Source organism: Hippocampus bargibanti, linkage group LG17 (genome assembly GCF_051943395.1).
Source record: "Hippocampus bargibanti isolate YZ-2025 linkage group LG17, ASM5194339v1, whole genome shotgun sequence".
Classification (NCBI taxonomy): Eukaryota; Metazoa; Chordata; class Actinopteri; order Syngnathiformes; family Syngnathidae; genus Hippocampus; species Hippocampus bargibanti.
In genome coordinates this window covers 3631667-3650790 of record NC_142750.1, presented here as the reverse complement: position 1 = coordinate 3650790, position 19124 = coordinate 3631667, and the positions used below count along the sequence as shown (strand labels likewise).

Sequence of the window (19124 nt, the reverse complement as noted above, 5' to 3'; positions counted from 1 at the left end):
AGCTTTCTATCTACCATATTTGTCTTAATATTTTTTCCGAGTTACTTCCGGGTTGAGTGAACGTTGGCGCGCGTGGCTGCCGCTGCTCACCCGCAAAAAAAATATCATGTGACTGTAAAGTGTCCTTGAGAGTTTTGAAAGGCGCTGATAAATGAAATGTATGATTATTATTATATAAAACGCGATGAAAGGTTGATGGCCAAACATCATCCACACTTGTTGCACCTTCATAAAAATAAATGTTAGCTAGCTGGCTAGTTGGCTGGCTGTCTATTGGCTATCTATTAGCTAGCTATCTGGCTATCTATTAGCTATCGAATAGCTAGCTAGCTAGCTTTTGATCAATTTGAATTATTCCGGGTTGAGTGAACGCTGGCGCGTGTGATTGCCGCTGCTCATCCACAGAAAAACTGATCCAGTGACAGTAAAGTGAACTTGAGAGTTTTGAAAGGCGCTTATAAATGAAATGTATGTATTATTATAATTATTATTATAAATTCTGCTCCTTCATGCGGCTACGTAGCGCATCGTAACTGCAGGAGGTGAACATCGAAGGGTAATTAGTCTCGCCGCAGTCACTTCCCTTCCCATCGGTGCGGAAATGTGCGTCGCCGGTTGCCTAGCCAGCATATTTCTTCGCTAACGGAAGTCATGATGAAGACAAAAGAATAGTTTGTCTTTTTTTTGTATCTCTCGAGGGAATCTTGTGGACGCTCGGTTGAACGAGGTGAGTGAAATGTCATCAGACATAAAAGTCATTGGTCAGCGGCGCGCTCCAGCTAGCGTAGGAAAGCGGTTAGCATGCGCTAAATCCAACGCACCTTCATGATGCCGTTCCAGTTGTCGCCCGTCGAGACTTGAAACAAAGTCAGGAAGGCCATGCCAAAGTTCTCAAAGGTAGCGTGACGACTCATGCCCTCGCACGGGTAGTCTTGATTGCAAACTAAGGATCAGAAGGAGGGTTGGGGGGGAAAGACGGAATGATGAAAACATAACTTGATATCACAAGAGGGCAGTGGTGGGCCGTCAAGGTCTGCAAGGCCTTCTCTGCTGGCCTAAAAATATCCGAATCACAGACTGATTTGTCTTTCAGATTCCTTTCATTACGTTTCCCCTGTTGCGCTGCTTCCACACGTGTGTTTTCATATTTAAGCATTTGACCAATCACATTACAGCCATTATTTGTTACCAGGGTCAGAAATCGACCTGACGCCTTCACAATCAGTTCTGCAGGCCCTGCAGCATCAATCAATGTCGATGATGAAACTGTTGCTTTAACCAATCAGAGTTCGAGATGGCAACCTGAGGCCTGCTGGAAGGCGCTGGCAACGTCAGAATTTTTGCAAATTATGATTGGCTAGTCACATGATTGGCTAGTCACTAGCCAATCATTATCGCGAGCTGCCAGTCGTAAGAGCATACTCGCCTCAGTGGCATGAGCTAGCACACTGTAGCACACTAGCGAGCTGCAGCAGTAAATACATACAGTAAAGTCTCGTTATATCGATATCGGATATATCGATAGTCCCGGTTATATCGATACTATTTCTATGCACGCACGGAGAAAATTACATGCAAACAGGGTCGGATATATCGATAGTCCCGGTTATATCGATATTTTTTCGGACTCCCTTGAATATCGATATGACGAGACTTTACTGTATATTGTTTTGTTGATTTAATAGCGGTTTTGTCAACCCACAATGGCTGACGGAGGAGAAGAAATGGATTTGGTTGCAGATATACTGTTAAAGTATATCTAAGACAACAAACAACACAAATAACAACAAACAACAAAAATACATAAACAAATACAGTAAAGTCTCGTTATATCGATATTCAAGGGAGTCCGAAAAAATATCGATATAACCGGGACTATCGATATATCCGACCCTGTTTGCATGTAATTTTCTCCGTGCGTGCTTAGAAATAGTATCGATATAACCGGGACTATCGATATATCCGATATCGATATAACGAGACTTTACTGTACATCCAAAAACAAGACTACCCTCTCTCATAACAAATCTTCAAACCCTAAGCCGTTTTGACAAAAAGGTGACTCACCAAGTTCTCCGAAAAGCTCTACTCCTAAGGCGGCGTAGATGAAAAACAGTAGCATGAAGAGCAGACCCAGGTTACCCACCTGAAACAAACATGACATGACAAAGAGCTTTACGGAACTCACTCTCCCCAAGATATAGAATATTTTAACATTTATTTAAAAAAAGAAATCACCTTTTGGAAACAACACATTCATGACCTCTTTTTCTCACACACACTGCAACGGTTTAATTTGCCTGAGTTTTAATTACCTCCCTAAGATCCTTTGGGACAGAGCAAAGGGGTCAATGTTAATGAGAGGAATCAATAAAAAAATAAAATAACATAAAATAAACACAAATACAGAAAACCAGGAAGCTGTAACCTTTCTCTTCACAACGGATGCTAATCTTCTTCAATCGAAGCTTTGGATTTTTTTTGTGTTTGTTTACTTTTGGATGCGGAGAAGGTCAAATTGTATTTTTTAAAATATTTTGTTATTGGGTGTGCGCCGTATACTCCGGTGCGCATTATACACCGGAAAATACAGAAATTGGCTGTGAAACGTTCTTTTTTTGTGTGTGTGTGTGTGTGGGGGGGGAGGGGGTGCTTAACCAGTCTACTGGTTTATCAATGTGGGGTAGAAATGCAGTTCTGACACGGTTTGGTATGTATCTAGACGAAAACATTTGATTACCGTATTTTCCGGTGTATAAGGGTCACTCCAAAGCTGAAAAAGTTTGAAAAGACACCATTCTGCCGCTGGCTGCCACTGCTCACCCGCAGAAAAAATATCCTGTATCTGTGTTGTCATATTATTTGTTATTATTATTATTATTATTTTACTTTAATATCATTATTATTTTTTAACTTTATGTTACTTCCGGATTGAGTGAACGCTGCCGCGTGTGGCTGCCGCTGCTAACTCACAGAAAAACTTATCCTGTGACTGTAAAGTGTCCTTGAGAGTTTTGAAAGGCGCTTATAAATGAAATGTATTATTATTATTGATTGTTATTATGATTATTATTATGATCAGTGATTATTATTATGATTATTATGATGATTATTATGATTACTATTATTGATTGTTATTATGATTATGATTATGATTATGATGATGATTATTATTATTATTATTATTATATGCATGTACGTCCATTGTACCTGAGGCAGGGCTTGGACCACCGTATCCAACAGGGCTCTCATTCCGGTCGCCATCTTGAGCAGCTTCAGGACTGTGTGAATGAGTGGACGGAAAATGCATTCAGTGAGGGAATTCCGATGCGAACACTTGTGCTTTTGTTGCTAACGCAACAAAGAACAGAGTGAAGAGGTCATCTCATGCAAGTTGACCTTTATTTGTGTTCATATAGTAAAGAGGAAATATGTCAATTACTATTTTGATTGTATACAAATCTCGAATCGGCCAAAAAACAAAATGGCCGACCACCTGCTTATAAACAGCCCAATAGGTTGACGCCTCTGTACACCGTGAACGCGCCAAATATCATTGCAATCCTTAAATCTCGTACATTGGAGAGTATTTCTTAAGTACGACGAGTACCTCGTGCGATCCTCAGTACTCTCATGATCCTGATGATGGTGGGGTTGATAGGCAGCGCGGCGCTGATCTCAATCTCCTCCAGTGTGATTCCCATCACAGACAGAAGCACAATGGCAAGGTCCAGTTGGTTCCACCTGCCAGAGGGGAAAGTGTGTCGTTGCGAGACCTGTTGTGCCTCAATATGACTTCAAATATAAGGCGCACCGGCGTATAAGGCGCAGGGTAATTTTTTTCAAGAAAATCAAGGCTTTTGAGTGCGCCTCATACACCGGAAAATACGGTACATTGGAAATTCTTTGTCGAAATATGCTTACTTCATCATCAGACATGTCTTGAGTGGATATTATATCATGGTGTTACATTCAACTTAAAGGACAACCGACGTGATGTGTCCATAATTTGTAAAATCACTTGAAATGACTTCTACTGAGCGTATTTTATAAAGACTCCAACGCATGTAGCTATATTTTACATTTTAAGACTCGCGCTGAATATTCAGGAAGTCTTGTTTTGGAGTTGGTGACGAGTCCGTGCGTGACGTCACGAAAGGACCGCCCCCTGACCGAGAGAAAGCGACACACAATGCATTTTGGGTACTTTGTTTGGTCTGAAAACTTTGTGTTGATCCGTGTTGATGGCGAAATTTAAAGGAAAACACATAAATAACGCAATGGTGAATCGTTGTGTGTTGCACCAAGACTACTATTTGATACTAGTTGACACAAATTCCCAGCAGACAAATCAGCCCATTTCAAATGGAGCTTGGACGCCATTTTGTGCATTTTCTGGGACACTACATTGCTGTCATTGATGGCTCAAATTGATACGCAAGTACTTCTTTAATCGATTGCGAACATTTATGCTTTCCTCTTCAGAACTATTTGAATCATATACATAACTGGATGAGTAACAAGAAAGCATCTTCTCCGAATCCGAAGCCATTGTTTTGATTCTAGAGCAAGGCAAGACGTCCTGGTGTGATGTCACGAACAAGGGGGCGGGACCTTCTGAAACTCGGCATCTCCAAGGTCATTTTGAAGTAGTTTTGGGACATTTTAAGTCATTTTTATTGGTGTTTTGCATTTGACTAAAAATATCAGCCTGCGTGTTTGGCGTATTTTAGATGCTATAAAACGTTTTTCTAATGTCAGTTAGGAAACAAAAAATGGTGTCGGTTGTCCTTTAATCTCGGACAAAAATGGTCCAGTTTTCTTCACCGCTATAATTTCGAGATGATTATGCAAATCATCTTTTTTTTGTACATTATAGCTCATTGCACACCATAAATGTAACAACTAGGAAGAAATTGTCAGGGCACCTGTCTTTGAAGAAGCGACGGAAGCCGAAGGCAATGAGCTTGAGAATGGATTCCAGCACAAAAGTGGACGTGAAGAAATAATTGCAGTACTTCAGGGCCAGATCTAGAGACTGGGGAGAAGAAAAGATGGTTGGAAGAGTCTCAGTTGCACTCAGGACGAGGGTCGGGGTGGGGTGTTCAGGGAATCACTTTTGGGAGTGTAAAAAGCAACCAGCATCCTCTATAAAAACGCTAACGTATACATTTCAACATGACATTGTAAAAGCGATAGAGAATAGAGAAGTTATCATATTTAAAAGTTTCAAGATGTGTTGAACACAAGGCCCGCAATGGAAGCACAGAAAACCTGGGGTCAATCTGAGGTGAACAGACACCGCCTGTTAACCTGTCATCTTTATGTAGGAGATCTGGCCTCGGACTAATTTAGGACTTGGTAAACTCCTTCACAGGAAGAGCTCATTAGCCAGGTTATAAATTTATCAGCTCATGGAAAGAACAACCTATTAAAATGTCTACGTTGTGTTTTTTTAATGGACGTTGATGCTTGGGACGTCCAGGGGCATGGTATTCAAATTAAGAAGACTAATGATTGGCTTCAATTTGGATATACAGTGATACCTTGGCTTACGAACTTAATTGGTTCCCAGAAATTGTGTGTAAGGTGAAAAGTGTGTATTTCAAACATTAATTTCCCATAGGAAACCATAAAAATGAGAATAATCCGTTCCCAGGTCCCCATAAAACATAATTTTCAACTAAATAAGCCTTAGAACTACACACAATCTACCTTATTTTATGTATAATAAATGTGCTGTGGTATTGTAATTAAAAAATAAACTGTACTGTATATTAAAATTGTTTTATTTACCTTTGTGATGGTCATTGACAACTAGATGGAATGGATAGCTTTTTGCATAGTATCTCAAGGACCTCTGGGTTGTACATCTTAGAAGTTGTGATATTGCAACAGCAACAGATGCAGGCAGACACACTAGAAACGTCATTAATAGCTGGTTCCCTTGCTTGTCTTTTCTCTTCAAATTGTACAGATGGCTTGTGCGAGTTATTTGTGGAGCCTGATTGATGGGATATTTTAACCTTGCAGTCTACACTCTGCCTTTGAACTATAAATAAAGTTGAAACGAATTTTCACTGCATTTTCTATCCATTTCACTTTTTTTTCACTTTTGTTTTTTTGTTTCAAGCTCTGTCGTCTCCCTTTCGTGTGGGTGCGTGTTTCTAAAATGTCATCCCAAACAATCATTTTAAACTACACGGCGCGCCTTCCTGCACATTTATGGAGAGGCCTCAGCAACGGGATGAATTCACATTTGTTTCGAAAATAACACCATCAAATGTCATCCCCTTTGAGAACAAGCCTGTAAAACTGCCAGCGTTTTGTCAAAAATACAATCAAAATAAGGAGCAAAGGGGAAGCGAACGCTAAATGAAGACGTCAGCGCTAGACAGCTAGCCCTCTTCTTCTTCTTCTTACGTGAGGTTGATTGTAGTGCTCCAGGGACATTGTGATGACGTTGATGCAGATGATGAAGGTTATGATGAGGTCCAGGTAGTGATTTGTGCACAGCGTGTGAATCATCAGTCGCACGTTGCTGTAGCTGGCATAGTAAGGAAGCTTTTGGGCTTCTGTTAGTGAGCAGAGGAAATGTATCAAATATGTCAAATATCGTCATTGTTGTTGTCATCAGATTTTAAAGGACAACCGACACCATTTTTTTTTTTGTTTCCTAACTGACATCAGAAAAACGTTTTATAGACTCTAAAATACCCAAAACGCGCAGGCTGATATTTTTAGTCAAATGAAAAACACCAATAAAAATGACTTCAAGTGTCCAAAAACTACTTCAAAATGACTTCAGAAAGTTTCAGTTTCAGAAGGTCCCGCCCCCTTGTTCGTGACGTCACGCAAAGACGTCTTGCCTTGCTCTAGAGTCAAAACACTGAGTTCAGATTTGGAGAATATGCTTTCTTGTTACTCATCCAGTTATGTATATGATTCAAATAGTTCTGAAGAGGAAAGCATAAATGTTCACAATCGATTAAAGAAGTACATGCGTATCAATTTGAGCCATCAATGACAGCAATGTAGTGTCCCAGAAAATGCACAAGATGGCGCTCAAGCTCTGTTAGAAATGGGCTGATTTGTCTGCTGGGAATTTGTGTCAGCTCGTATCAAATAGTCGTCTTAAAGCAACACACAACGATTCTCCATCGCGTTATTTATGTGTTTTCCTTCTAATTTCGCCATCAACACGGATCAACACGATGTTTTCAGACCAAACAAAGTACCCAAAATGCATTGTGTGTCGCTTTCTCGGTCAGTTACGATACCTACCGTGACGTCACGTACGGACTCGTCACCAACTGAAAAACAAGACTTCCTGAATATTCAGCGCGAGTCTTAAAACGTAAACTATAGCTCTATGCGGTGGAATCTTTGTAAAATACGCTCAGTAGAAGTCATTTCAAGTGATTTTACAAATGATCGACACAACTTGTCCGGAGTCGTCGGTTGTCCTTTAAATGACATCATCGTTCTCGTGGTCTTACTTCTCCTCTTTTTTTCCATCCGGCGCTGCCGTTTTTCCTCGCGCCTTTTGGCCTCTTCCACTTCCTGGTGTTGGCGGCATTTGTGAAAGTTTTCTACCACCACGCCGACAAACATGTTGAGGACGAAGAAACTGACGATGAGGAGGAAGGAGATGAAATAGAGGAGCATCCAGGGGTTGTTGTTGGTCACAGGCTTTGGCATTTAGGTTTTGTTGGCGTGGAAAAGAAGGGGGAGAGTGGTGGGGTAATTAGAAAGCACTTTCTCATACAACAGTGATTCAAGTACCGAATATTCCGGTGTACAAGGCGCACCCAAAAGCCTTGATGTTCTTCAAAAGATGACCTATGTACCTTATACGCAGGTGCACCTTATATTTGCAGTAATATTGAGCCACAACAGGTCTCGCAACTACTATCAGCGGCCACTGTCCATTTTCCGTTGTAGAAGAAGTAGTGCGTCACCCCAGACTCTACCGTCGCGCCTTACAATAATAACCTTTCAAAACTCTCAAGGTCACTTTACAGTCACAGGATAAAGTTTTTCTATGCGATTCAGCAGCGGCAGCCACATGCGCCAGCGTTCACTCAACCCCGAAGTAACTCAAATGGATAGAAAGCTAGCTAACTAGCTAATATATAGCCATCTATCCATCTAGCCTGTCAGCTAAGTAGCCACATAGCTCGCGAGCTACTGAGGAGAAAGCTCGCCAGCTAGCTAATGGATAGCAAATAAATAGCGAATAGATAGCCAGATAGCCAACAGCTAGCCAGATAGACAGTTTATAGCCATCCAGCAAGACAGCTAATAGCTAGCCAGCTAGCCAATAAATAGCTAATAGATAGACAGATAGCAATGTGGTGCGCCGTATATTTGCAAACATTTAATATACAGTAAAGTCTCGTTATATCGATATTCAAGGGAGTCCGAAAAAATATCGATATAACCGGGACTATCGATATATCCGACCCTGTTTGCATGTAATTTTCTCCATGCGTGCATAGAAATAGTATCGATATAACCGGGACTATCGATATATCCGATATCGATATAACGAGACTTTACTGTATTTATATATTATATTTGGAACAATTTTCATTGATTGAAAGTGCACTTTATATTAAAAAATGAAGATACACCAGTCATTGGGGGTGCATCTTATACTCCGGTACACCTTATACATGGGAAAATACGGCAGTTGCCTTGAAGGCTCGCCAGTTCCTTCTGCACCAAAACATTGTCCTAAGTCTAGTGATCCATTTTGAACAAAAGTATCCAAGCAAACTACCGTATTTTCCAGTGTATAAGGCGCACCCAAAAGCTTTGGTTTTCTTGAAACGTTGACCCTGCACCTTATACGCAGGTGCGCCTTATATGTGAAGTAACTGTCAACAGCCACCGACTCCATTTCCCTACGGTAGAAGTAGTGCGTAACCCCAGCCTCTACTGCAGCGCCTTATAACGTGGGTGTGCCTTATATTTGCAAACATTTTATGCATTTATATGTTATATTTGGAAAACATTTTTCATTCATTGAAGGTGCACCTTATAATCCGGTGCGCCTTATGTATAGATCAAGTTTGAAAATACACCATTCATTGGGGGTGCGCCTTATACGCCGGTGCGCCTTATACACCGGAAAATACAGTATTTTGTTTTTTTTCATCACAGGACAACCCAACAACCCAATAATATGATCTCGCTGGTTGCTTAAAAGTGTTTACCTGTTGGTCCACAGCGACAGCATCCAAACCGTGATACATGATGTTGACCCAACCGTCCTTGGAGGCCAGTACGAACAAGGACATCAAGGCCTGAACAGGAGTTGAGAATGGAATAAAAGGTCCAGTAGAACATTTACACTACGGGTGTTAAACTTTGTAAAGCCAACGATGAGTTCTAAGGTCACCGTACTGGCCCCAGACAATAAAGATGTCTCATTGAGGCTTATCATAAATTCTAATATGAGAGGGTGAGAGGAATTTGGGTGTCAAACTCAAGCCCCGGGGGCTAAATCTGGCCCGCTACATCATTTTATTAGGCCCGCAAAAGCAAATCAAAATTGGAACCAAAATTTCTAATTGTCCCATGTAAATGGTGCTCAACGTCATACTTTATAATTCCCGAATAAATTCGGGAATGGCAGGGAATTAGTTAATTTTGTAAATATGGTTCTCAAAATAATATCCTAAACATCCGGAAACCGTTTTTTTTTTTTTTTTTTTTTGAGAGCACTGGTGTCAAAGTCAAGGCCCGGGGGCCAGATCCGGCCCGCCACGTCATTTTATTTGGTCCGCAAAAGCAAATCTAACATCTATGAGGCTTGCTAAATTCTGAACCGAAATTTCAAATTGTCCCCACAATAACAGTCATTCTTTTTTACGTCTGATTCAAAAAACTAGTTATTTATGAATTTGTTGTGTGTTCTGTATGTAATATATGGAGGGGATTAAACATTCTAATGGCTTCCCCAAATTCAAAATGGCCCCCGAGAGAAAACAGTAACTACAAAGTGGCCCCTGGCAAAAAATGAGTTTGACACCCTTGATCTACACAAAACTTTTTATAAACAAACAAACAAACAAACAAACAAACAAACAAACAATCAAACAAACAAACAAACAAACAAACAAAATCAAATAATAATAATAATAATTAAAATAAATAAATAAATAACAAAAAAATAAAAATAAAATAAAAATAAAAATAAAAATAAAAAATAAAAAATACAATAAATAAATAAATAAATAATACAAGTACAAACCTGCCCCAAATTGTCAAAGTTGTACTTGTGGTGAACCCACTTGTAGTTGGCTTGGAGACAATCAGATTTGTTGGTAATATTTTTAACATCAGGGCCCAAGCAGTAGAAGAATTTGCCTTTGAATAACTGTCGGGGGGATAAATAGACCATAAACAAATGAGCCTCGGTGAAAAAGAACGTAAAATGGAAATAATGAGCTCAGGTAAATGAAATTCTTTGTGAAAAAAAAAGATGACCAAGCACAGTCCTGACAAAATAGCCACTGATTAGGAAAAAAAAAAACAGGCAAGAATAAGCTCGCGAAATGAATTGGACCATGATTAAAATTATGATCTTCTGTGAAAAGCTGCAGCGTCTCAAAAAAGTGCCTTACCTGGACGCCGAGGATACCAAAGATGATGAAGAAAGCACAGCAGATGAGGACGATATTGCCGATGGGTTTGAGAGAAGTGATGAGGGTCTCTACCACCAGCTTTAAACCTGGAGCTCTGCTAATCACCCTGCACGGGGAAGTTTTTTTTTGGGGGGGATAGGTGGGTGGGGGGCGCAAATAAAACAATTAACTCATTCACTGCCAGACGGTGTGCAAAAAGGTATCCACTCCAGTGCCAGGGATTCTGTCATTGTCACTCGAATTCCAGGACCCACAGAATTTTGAGTTTTAGGACTACATAAAGATTCAATGCAGCGTAAGTAACCTTAGACTCTCTTCTTTCATCAGAAAAAAATAGTTAATTCCTAAATTATATGGATCTGGAGTGATCTGAGCTTGAAATGAAGGCAGCAGTACAAAATACAGTACAATACAATGCATACATATTGGTTTATATCGCGCTTTAACAACAGCTGAAGCTGGAACAAAGCGTGGAAATGGGTAAAAAATGGGAATGCAGCCCTCTTGTGGAAGGGAAAAAAACATTACCAGAGGTCTGGCGAGCGCTTAATTGGCACCCAAATAAGAAAAAACTAAACCCAAACAAATTCAGTAATGGCGTTCTATGTCATATTTCCAATTCCCGAATACATTCGTGAATGGCAGTGAATGAGTTAAAAATGGTCCTTATTTACTGCACTACAAGGCGCACCGAAAAGTATAGATTTTTTTTTTCAAAAGCTGAGCATGCGCCTTATAATTTGGTGTGCCTTATGTGTGGAAAATGTTTTAAAATGTCATTCATTGAAGGTTCCCCTTATAATGCGGTGCACCTTATGTATGGAAAATATTTTTAAATATTGCATTCATTGAAAGTGCCCCTTATAATGCGGTGCACCTTATGTATGGAAAGGGTTTTGAAATATGTCATTAATTGAAGGTATCCCTTATAATGCGGTGCGCCTTATGTATGGAAAAGGTTTTGAAATATGTCATATGTTGAAGGTGCCCCTTATAATGCGGTGCACCTTATGTATGGAAAGGGTTTTGAAATATGTCATTCATTGAAGGTATCCCTTATAATGCGGTGCGCCTTATGTGTGGAAAATGTTTTAAAATGTCATTCATTGAAGGTTCCCCTTATAATGCGGTGCACCTTATGTATGGAAAATATTTTTAAATATTGCATTCATTGAAGGTGCCCCTTATAATGCGGTGCACCTTATGTATGGAAAGGGTTTTGAAATATGTCATTAATTGAAGGTATCCCTTATAATGCGGTGCGCCTTATGTATGGAAAGGGTTTTGAAATATGTCATTAATTGAAGGTATCCCTTATAATGCGGTGCGCCTTATGTATGGAAAAGGTTTTGAAATATGTCATATGTTGAAGGTGCCCCTTATAATGCGGCGCACCTTATGTATGGAAAATGTTTTTAAATATTTCATTCGTTATATTCCAGAAAATACACTGGCACAAAAAATAATAACCAAACAATCAAATAAATGAACACATAAATAAATAAATACTGTATTTTCTAGTGTATAAGGCGCACCCAAAAGCCTTCATTTACTTCAGAAGATGACCATGCACCTTATATTGGATTGGATATGCCTTTATTAGTCTCACAGTGGAGAAATTTACATATGTGATGTAATATTATAAGTCAGCAGCCATTTCCCCTCATTGAAGAAGTACTGCATAACCCCAGCCTCTAATGTAGCGCCTTATAATGTGGTGTATCTTATACAGTAAAGTCTCGTTATATCGATATTCAAGGGAGTCCGAAAAAATATCGATATAACCGGGACTATCGATATATCCGACCCTGTTTGGATGTAATTTTCTCCGTGCGTGCATAGAAATAGTATCGATATAACCGGGACTATCGATATATCCGATATCGATATAACGAGACTTTACTGTATTTGGAACACTTTTATATATTTATATATTACAGTAAAGTCTCGTTATATCGATATCGGATATATCGATAGTCCCGGTTATATCGATACTATTTCTATGCACGCACGGAGAAAATTACATGCAAACAGGGTCGGATATATCGATAGTCCCGGTTATATCGATATTTTTTCGGACTCCCTTGAATATCAATATAACGAGACTTTACTGTATATTTGGCAACCTTTTGTTCATGCATGGAAAGTGCGCCTTATATATGGAAAAGATTTGAGAACACACCATTCATTGGTGGTGCGCCTTATACTCCGGTGCGCCTTACACACCGTAAAATTCAACACTTATTTTTTTGATCCATTGCTTTTACCACACCTGAGAGGACGTAACGTCCTAAGTAGCCGGAGCACCCTGAGCACCCCGAGAATCTTCGCCCCGCCCGCCATCGACACGACAATGTCGATTAAAGACACAAAAACAAGGAAGCCATCCAGAATGTTCCAGCTGCTCCTCAAGTACGCTTGCTCCCCCATGTACAGGCCCATGGAGACCACCTGGAGAGGAGACCACAAACCACCATAAGATGTCCACTCTCGTAACAGATCTACAGACGATCAATTACAGTGATACCTCGGCTAATGGAACTTGTCGCCTTACGAACGTTAAATTCACGAGAATATAACCTTGGCATACAAACTATTTTTCGGGAAACACACGGAGCGCCACAATGAGTGATGTGTCGTTCGCTAACGAGCCGGTTCTTGGAGCTGGATCTCTGCAGCACGGATGAAATTACTGTCCTCTCGGACGCTGTGTGCAAGGCACTTATGACTTTAACAAACATAATAAACACGAAAATGTCAATTTGCCTTCATTATTTTGAACTTTATTCTACAGTACAGTTTATTTCTTTAATTACAATACCAAAGCACATTTATTATACATAAAATAAGGGATATTTTGTGTAGTTTTAAGGCTTATTTAGTAGAAAATTGTGTTTTATGGGCACCTGAGAACGGATTATTCTCATTTTAATGGTTTCCTATTGGAAATTAATATTTGGAATACACACTTTTCGCCTTGCACACACTTCTTGGGAACCAATTAAGTTCGTAAGCCAAGGTATCACTGTAGTTGTATACTGCACCCTCAAAAAGACCCCCCTCCCTCCCTCTCCACTGAAATATCGAGCAACATGCTGACCACTTCGTCAAGCCTGCTGCGTTGTGCCTTTTACTCGGCATCGGCATCCTGCGGCGAGATGAATGCTACACGAGCGCTCCAGCCAACATGTGTTATTTCAAGGTTCTCAGACAAAGACAGAGGGATACGTGTACACCTCGGCCTGGGGGTGGGGGCTGACAAGTCCGTGGCCGTTTGACGGCGTGGGATTGGTTAATAATTGATTGTGGGGGGTGCATAATGAATGGCCCACTTGTGCTAAAGGATCGCAGAGAAAACAAAGGGGGAGATGGAAGGAGAGGGGATTCAAGGGGGGCGGTGTGGAAAAAAAAAGGGATTTACAAGGAAGGATTACCGTTGCGCACGTGTAGTTGTGGTATTGTGTGTGTGTGTGTGTGTGTGTGTGTGTGGGGGGGGGGGTGTCATTGCCACCATGACGGTAATGGAATAAAAAAAGTTACCTTGAGTGTCATCTCGCCCACAAAGATGGCAGTGAAGATGTAGTTGGATATGGTGAGAAAGACCCTTTCCTAAAAAAAAAGTCCAAAAGACAACAAGAGAAGTTGAATCAGATTCAGAAAACCTTAATAGGGAAATTTGCATTTTGACGGTCAAATAATAAAAATGAAAACAAGTTCTGCTTTCCTTATGGTGCTTTTTCGAGAAACAACAAAATCATTTGGAATGAATTATTGCCGAAAAACTAGTCCGAAGCAATAATCCGACATACTCATGAGTCATACACGTGCATCTATGCATTGGATTGATTTACCAAGCTGCCCTGGAGGATCTTGGGTCTTTCCAAAGCCACCGTGATGCAATTGGAAAAGATGAAGGCCAGCACCACGTAATCAAAGAGCTTGTGAGCGATGATAGATTGGCAAATCTGTCGAAACCTAAACCGGGAATATACAGTAAAGTCTCGTTATATCGATATCGGATATATCGATAGTCCCGGTTATATCGATACTATTTCTATGCACGCACGGAGAAAATTACATGCAAACAGGGTCGGATATATCGATAGTCCCGGTTATATCGATATTTTTTTGGACTCCCTTGAATATCGATATAACGAGACTTTACTGTAGTTTAAAAAGGGAGAAAAAAAAGAATGAAGAAAAACAGGAAATGAATGGTCTTTTGAATGGCACCAGATGACGTACATGAAAGTTGTGTGTTGCCATGTTGCATTTTTTGCATAGTACCGATAGTTCCCATAGCGGGAACATGCTAAAGGTGGTGGTACATAGTGGAGTAAAGTCCGTTAAAAATCGACTGAAGACTCTAGACACCAAATGCTATCTATCCGGGTCGCTAGCTATTAGCTAGCTAGCTAGCTGGTTAGCTGGGTATCTGTTGACTAGCTGGCTGGCTATCTATTAGCTATCAAATAGCTATCGATCTAGATCAGATCTAGATTTATCAGAAATAGAGTTAATTCCTAAACTATATGGGTCTTAAGTTATATGAGCTTGAAATGAGGGCAGCTGTCCAAAATACAACGCAATATATACATCGCTATTTAGCTGGCTGGCTGGATTGATAGCTGGCTATCTATTAGCTATCTGTTAGCTAGTGAGCTATGTGGCTATTTAGCTGGCTGGCTGGATAGATAGCTGGCTATATATTAGCTAGTTAGCTAGCTTTCCATTTATTTGAGTTATTCCGGGTTGAGTGAATGCTGGCGCGGGTGACTGCCGCTGCTCACCCACAGAAAAACTGATCCAGTGACTGTAAAGTGACCTTGAGAGTTTTGAAAGGCGCTTATAAATGAAATGTATTATTATGTATTATTATCTAGTATGTATTATTATTAATCCACTTGTTTTTTGTTTTTTTTACTATAACCGCACCCGTTCCAATACAATTCAAATCGTTCTCTTCCACTTCCATTACAACGCAACGATTAAACCTGCTGTAGCAAAGCAGAACTGAGAACGCATCAAAAACAGATACAATGGGATGAAATACACCGAACAGGCATTTCCAAATTTGGCACGTGGCATTGTTGCTGCTGGCCAAAAGCAATTAAATATCCTCACAGCCATGCCGACTGCAATGGCAGGAAAAGAAAATGGACTTAATGAAAAGAATAATTTGTTTTACAAACCGGGCGGCAACATTTGTATGCATTTTATTAAACAAAAAAAGCTGCATCGACTGAAACCACAAACGATGATACAGGATATTAAATAAGCTCTCCCCTCCCTCCCTTTTCCATGTGTGTTTCTTCAAATTGCAACTGATACTTCTAACGGAGTCGCTTTTGATGAGATGCGAGGAGCGAAGATGCAGGGAGGGGTGCACTATTTTTTTTTTTGGGGGGGGGCTGTGAAATTTCCTGGGGCTAATTAAAAGAGGAATGATCTACGCAATCAAGTGCCAACAGTGACCCAGAGCTTTTATTGCTAAGCTATCAGGGCACCGACATCACAAGGAAGAAAAGAAAACTGTTTTATTAATGTATCACTTAAAGGACAACCGACACCATTTTTTGTTTCCTAACTGACATCAGAAAAACGTTTTATAGCATCTAAAATACTCAAAACATGCAGTATATTTTTAGTCAAATGCAAAACACCAATAAAAATGACTTAAAGTGTCCAAAATCAGCAAAAAAAATGAACCCGGAATTGGCCAGTTTCAGAAGGTCCCGCCCCCTTGTTCGTGGTGTCACCCCAAGACGTCTTGCCTTGCTGGAGAATCAAAACAATGGCTTCAGATTCAGAGAATATGCTTTGTTGTTACTCATCCAGTTATGAATATGATTCAAATAGTTCTGAAGAGGAAAGCATACATGTTTGCAATCGATTAAATAATTTATTCCATGCCATTTTGAGGCAATAGGGGGGGGGATGTCGCACCCAAAAAGAGGCAGAAAATGGCGACAAAGCTCCGTGTAAGGAATTAATAATCCCGTTTCCACAGGCTGATTAATTCCTTACACTAAGCTTTGTCACCCTCTTCTGCCTCTTTTTGGTGCTACACGACCTTTTCAGACCAATCCAAGTACAGCAAAATGCATTGACGTGATGGAAGGACTGCTACAATGTGTCGTTTTTTCGGTCAGGGGCGTTCCTTCAGTGACGTAACGTGAGGACTCGTCACCAACTCAAAAACAAGACCAACTGTTCCCACTATTAAAGGCTTTGTGATTCTGATAGGGACTTACTTGTTCTGTGGAGAGAAGAGAAACACGGACCAGTCCTCTCTGGTCTCGCACCAATCTGGCTTGTGTGCCTCCAACATCTTTTGGATACGGAAGCATAAGCTCTGCAACAGAAAAACACCCTATCAGGCTGATCCATCACACCATTTTTTTTTTTTTGGGGGGGGGGGGGTCGTAAACACAAAACTATACCAAGGTTTGAATTATTTACAGAATTGAAACATACCCTGGCTTACGAACCTAATTGGTTCCCAGAAAGAGTGTGTAAGGCGAAAAGTGTGTATCCCAAAAATTAATTTCCCATAGGAAACCATTAAAATGAGAATAATCTGTTCCCAGGTCCCCATAAAACATCATTTTCTACTTTCTAATTTTCTAAGCCTTAAAACGACACAAAATGTACCTTATTTTATGTATAATAAATGTGCTATGGTATTATAATTAAAGAAATAAACCGTACCGTATAATAAAGTCATTTTATTTACCTTTGTGACGGTCGTTGATGGCTTGATGGAATGGAATGGCCATTTTTTTTTTGTGTTATGATAACATCGGGTCACAATTAGTAACGCTTTTTCTATTAAAATATATGATTAGCCATGATTAAGCATGACTAATGATAGGTTTATCTAAGCAGTAGCCGATAATGACGTTCCCATTTAAAATATCACAAAAAAATGTTGACATCTTGAGTTGAGTTCAAGTTTCTGTATCGATTAGCTTGCGCCATAGCAGAACTACACCAAAGTTAGTAGAAAAAAAAAAACCATTTGAGTAGCTGAAAACAGTGACTTACATAATCCAACTCATCATCCATGTCTTCCTGGCCCTTGTTGCGTGTGTTCACCTGAGGAAAAACTTCTGAAATCAGCCTTCGGTTGTTTGTCCTACGAGCCTGCTCAGGCAGGTGTTTGGGAGGTGGATGAAGAATCTGTGCCGGAGGAGTCTTGCCATTACAGTCTTGGTACACTCCACTGATGACGCTCAGACTCTCAAAGCCATCGCCGCAACCGATGACCATCCCGCCAGGGAAGCTTTTCCTCTGGTGAGGGTGCAGTGCCGCAGGAGACACGGGACGATGCGGCAAAGGAGGATAATGGGGAGCTCCCGGGACCTGAAGCAGTTGAGGAAGCTCGAGAGAAAGAGCCCGACGGTCCCTCCTGGGTATAAAATGTCCCTGAAGGATAGGATGGTGAAGATGAAGCGTGTGAGAAGCAACAGCGGGAGGTGAGATTAGACTTTCTTCTTCATCTGGTCGTTCGCCGTGGAGGTGACGCAAGGGCGATGAAGAAGCACGGGGACCTCGGATCCGAAGGCTTCCTCCGACTACCCCTCCCAAGGCCCCTAAGCCGTAACCGTAGAAAGGTCTCGCTGAAGTGGACGTAAACGTCGGACTCGTGGAAGGAGATGAAGAGGAGCAAGGTCGGCCTCCGATGAGGCTGTTCCAACTGGAGCGACGAGCCCACGGGGCTTGATGCTGGCGGGGTAACGGCCGACCCCAGTTGTGGTAACCGCGACTTGGATACTGAAAGACAATCAGACGTTTCTCACACTAAAATAAAAAATAAAATAAAACCAGAATAAATTCGGGAGTGGCGCTTTACGTCATATTTTCAATTCCCGAATAAATTTGTGAATGGCAGTGAATGAGTTAAGTGGCAAAACCAAAACGTTTTAGCAACCCCCCCCCCCACCACTGGATTAAATAATTAACAGTGCCTCAAAATGTTCCATACAGTGCATTTTCAATCAGCTAAATAGCCTTTTCACTTGATCGTATCGTTACTTTGGCAAATTAAAAAGCCACGATAAAACCAATCATTTGCTGCTGAAAAAAAATCCTGGATACACTGACATTCAGACAATCCGCAAAATTATACAGTCAGCAAAATATAGCCTGTCACATTCGAATAAAAACGCTATTTACAGTGACACCTCGGTTTACGAACCCCTTGGCTTACAAACTTTTCGGTTTACGAACGTTACATTTATAAAATTTTTACCTTGGCATAAAAACTATTTTTCGGGATACACACGGAGCTGCCACAATGACTGATGTGTCATTCGCGAACGAGCCTGTTTTCTTGACAAGAAAATGACAGCGGGCTTGTTTTGGTCCTCCATTCCACGCAGTCGTCGGTTAAAGCCACGTGATTGGTCAAGAACGCAGCAGTGACGGAGAGGTGGTTTAAACATTAAAGAGACGGGCAGACGACAG

The 19124-nt window shown here is 40.7% G+C and overlaps 1 protein-coding gene across 4 annotated transcripts in view; it reads right to left on the bottom strand.

The window, feature by feature from the left end:
• LOC148885272 (voltage-dependent T-type calcium channel subunit alpha-1I-like) overlaps positions 1 to 19124 on the bottom strand; it is a 124411-nt gene that overhangs the window by 16123 nt on the left and 89164 nt on the right. For all 4 annotated transcript variants that reach the window (XM_089019108.1, XM_089019109.1, XM_089019110.1 and 1 more), the window contains 15 exons: positions 17703 to 18431; positions 16910 to 17010; positions 14507 to 14630; positions 14196 to 14264; positions 12928 to 13106; positions 10635 to 10761; positions 10262 to 10387; positions 9222 to 9311; positions 7500 to 7692; positions 6424 to 6575; positions 4929 to 5038; positions 3611 to 3744; positions 3211 to 3281; positions 2068 to 2146; positions 822 to 943 (listed from right to left, as the gene is read on the bottom strand). In XM_089019108.1, coding sequence (XP_088875234.1) covers positions 822 to 943; positions 2068 to 2146; positions 3211 to 3281; positions 3611 to 3744; positions 4929 to 5038; positions 6424 to 6575; positions 7500 to 7692; positions 9222 to 9311; positions 10262 to 10387; positions 10635 to 10761; positions 12928 to 13106; positions 14196 to 14264; positions 14507 to 14630; positions 16910 to 17010; positions 17703 to 18431 — 2406 coding nt within the window. The remainder of the gene's footprint in view (positions 1 to 821; positions 944 to 2067; positions 2147 to 3210; positions 3282 to 3610; positions 3745 to 4928; positions 5039 to 6423; positions 6576 to 7499; positions 7693 to 9221; positions 9312 to 10261; positions 10388 to 10634; positions 10762 to 12927; positions 13107 to 14195; positions 14265 to 14506; positions 14631 to 16909; positions 17011 to 17702; positions 18432 to 19124) is intronic.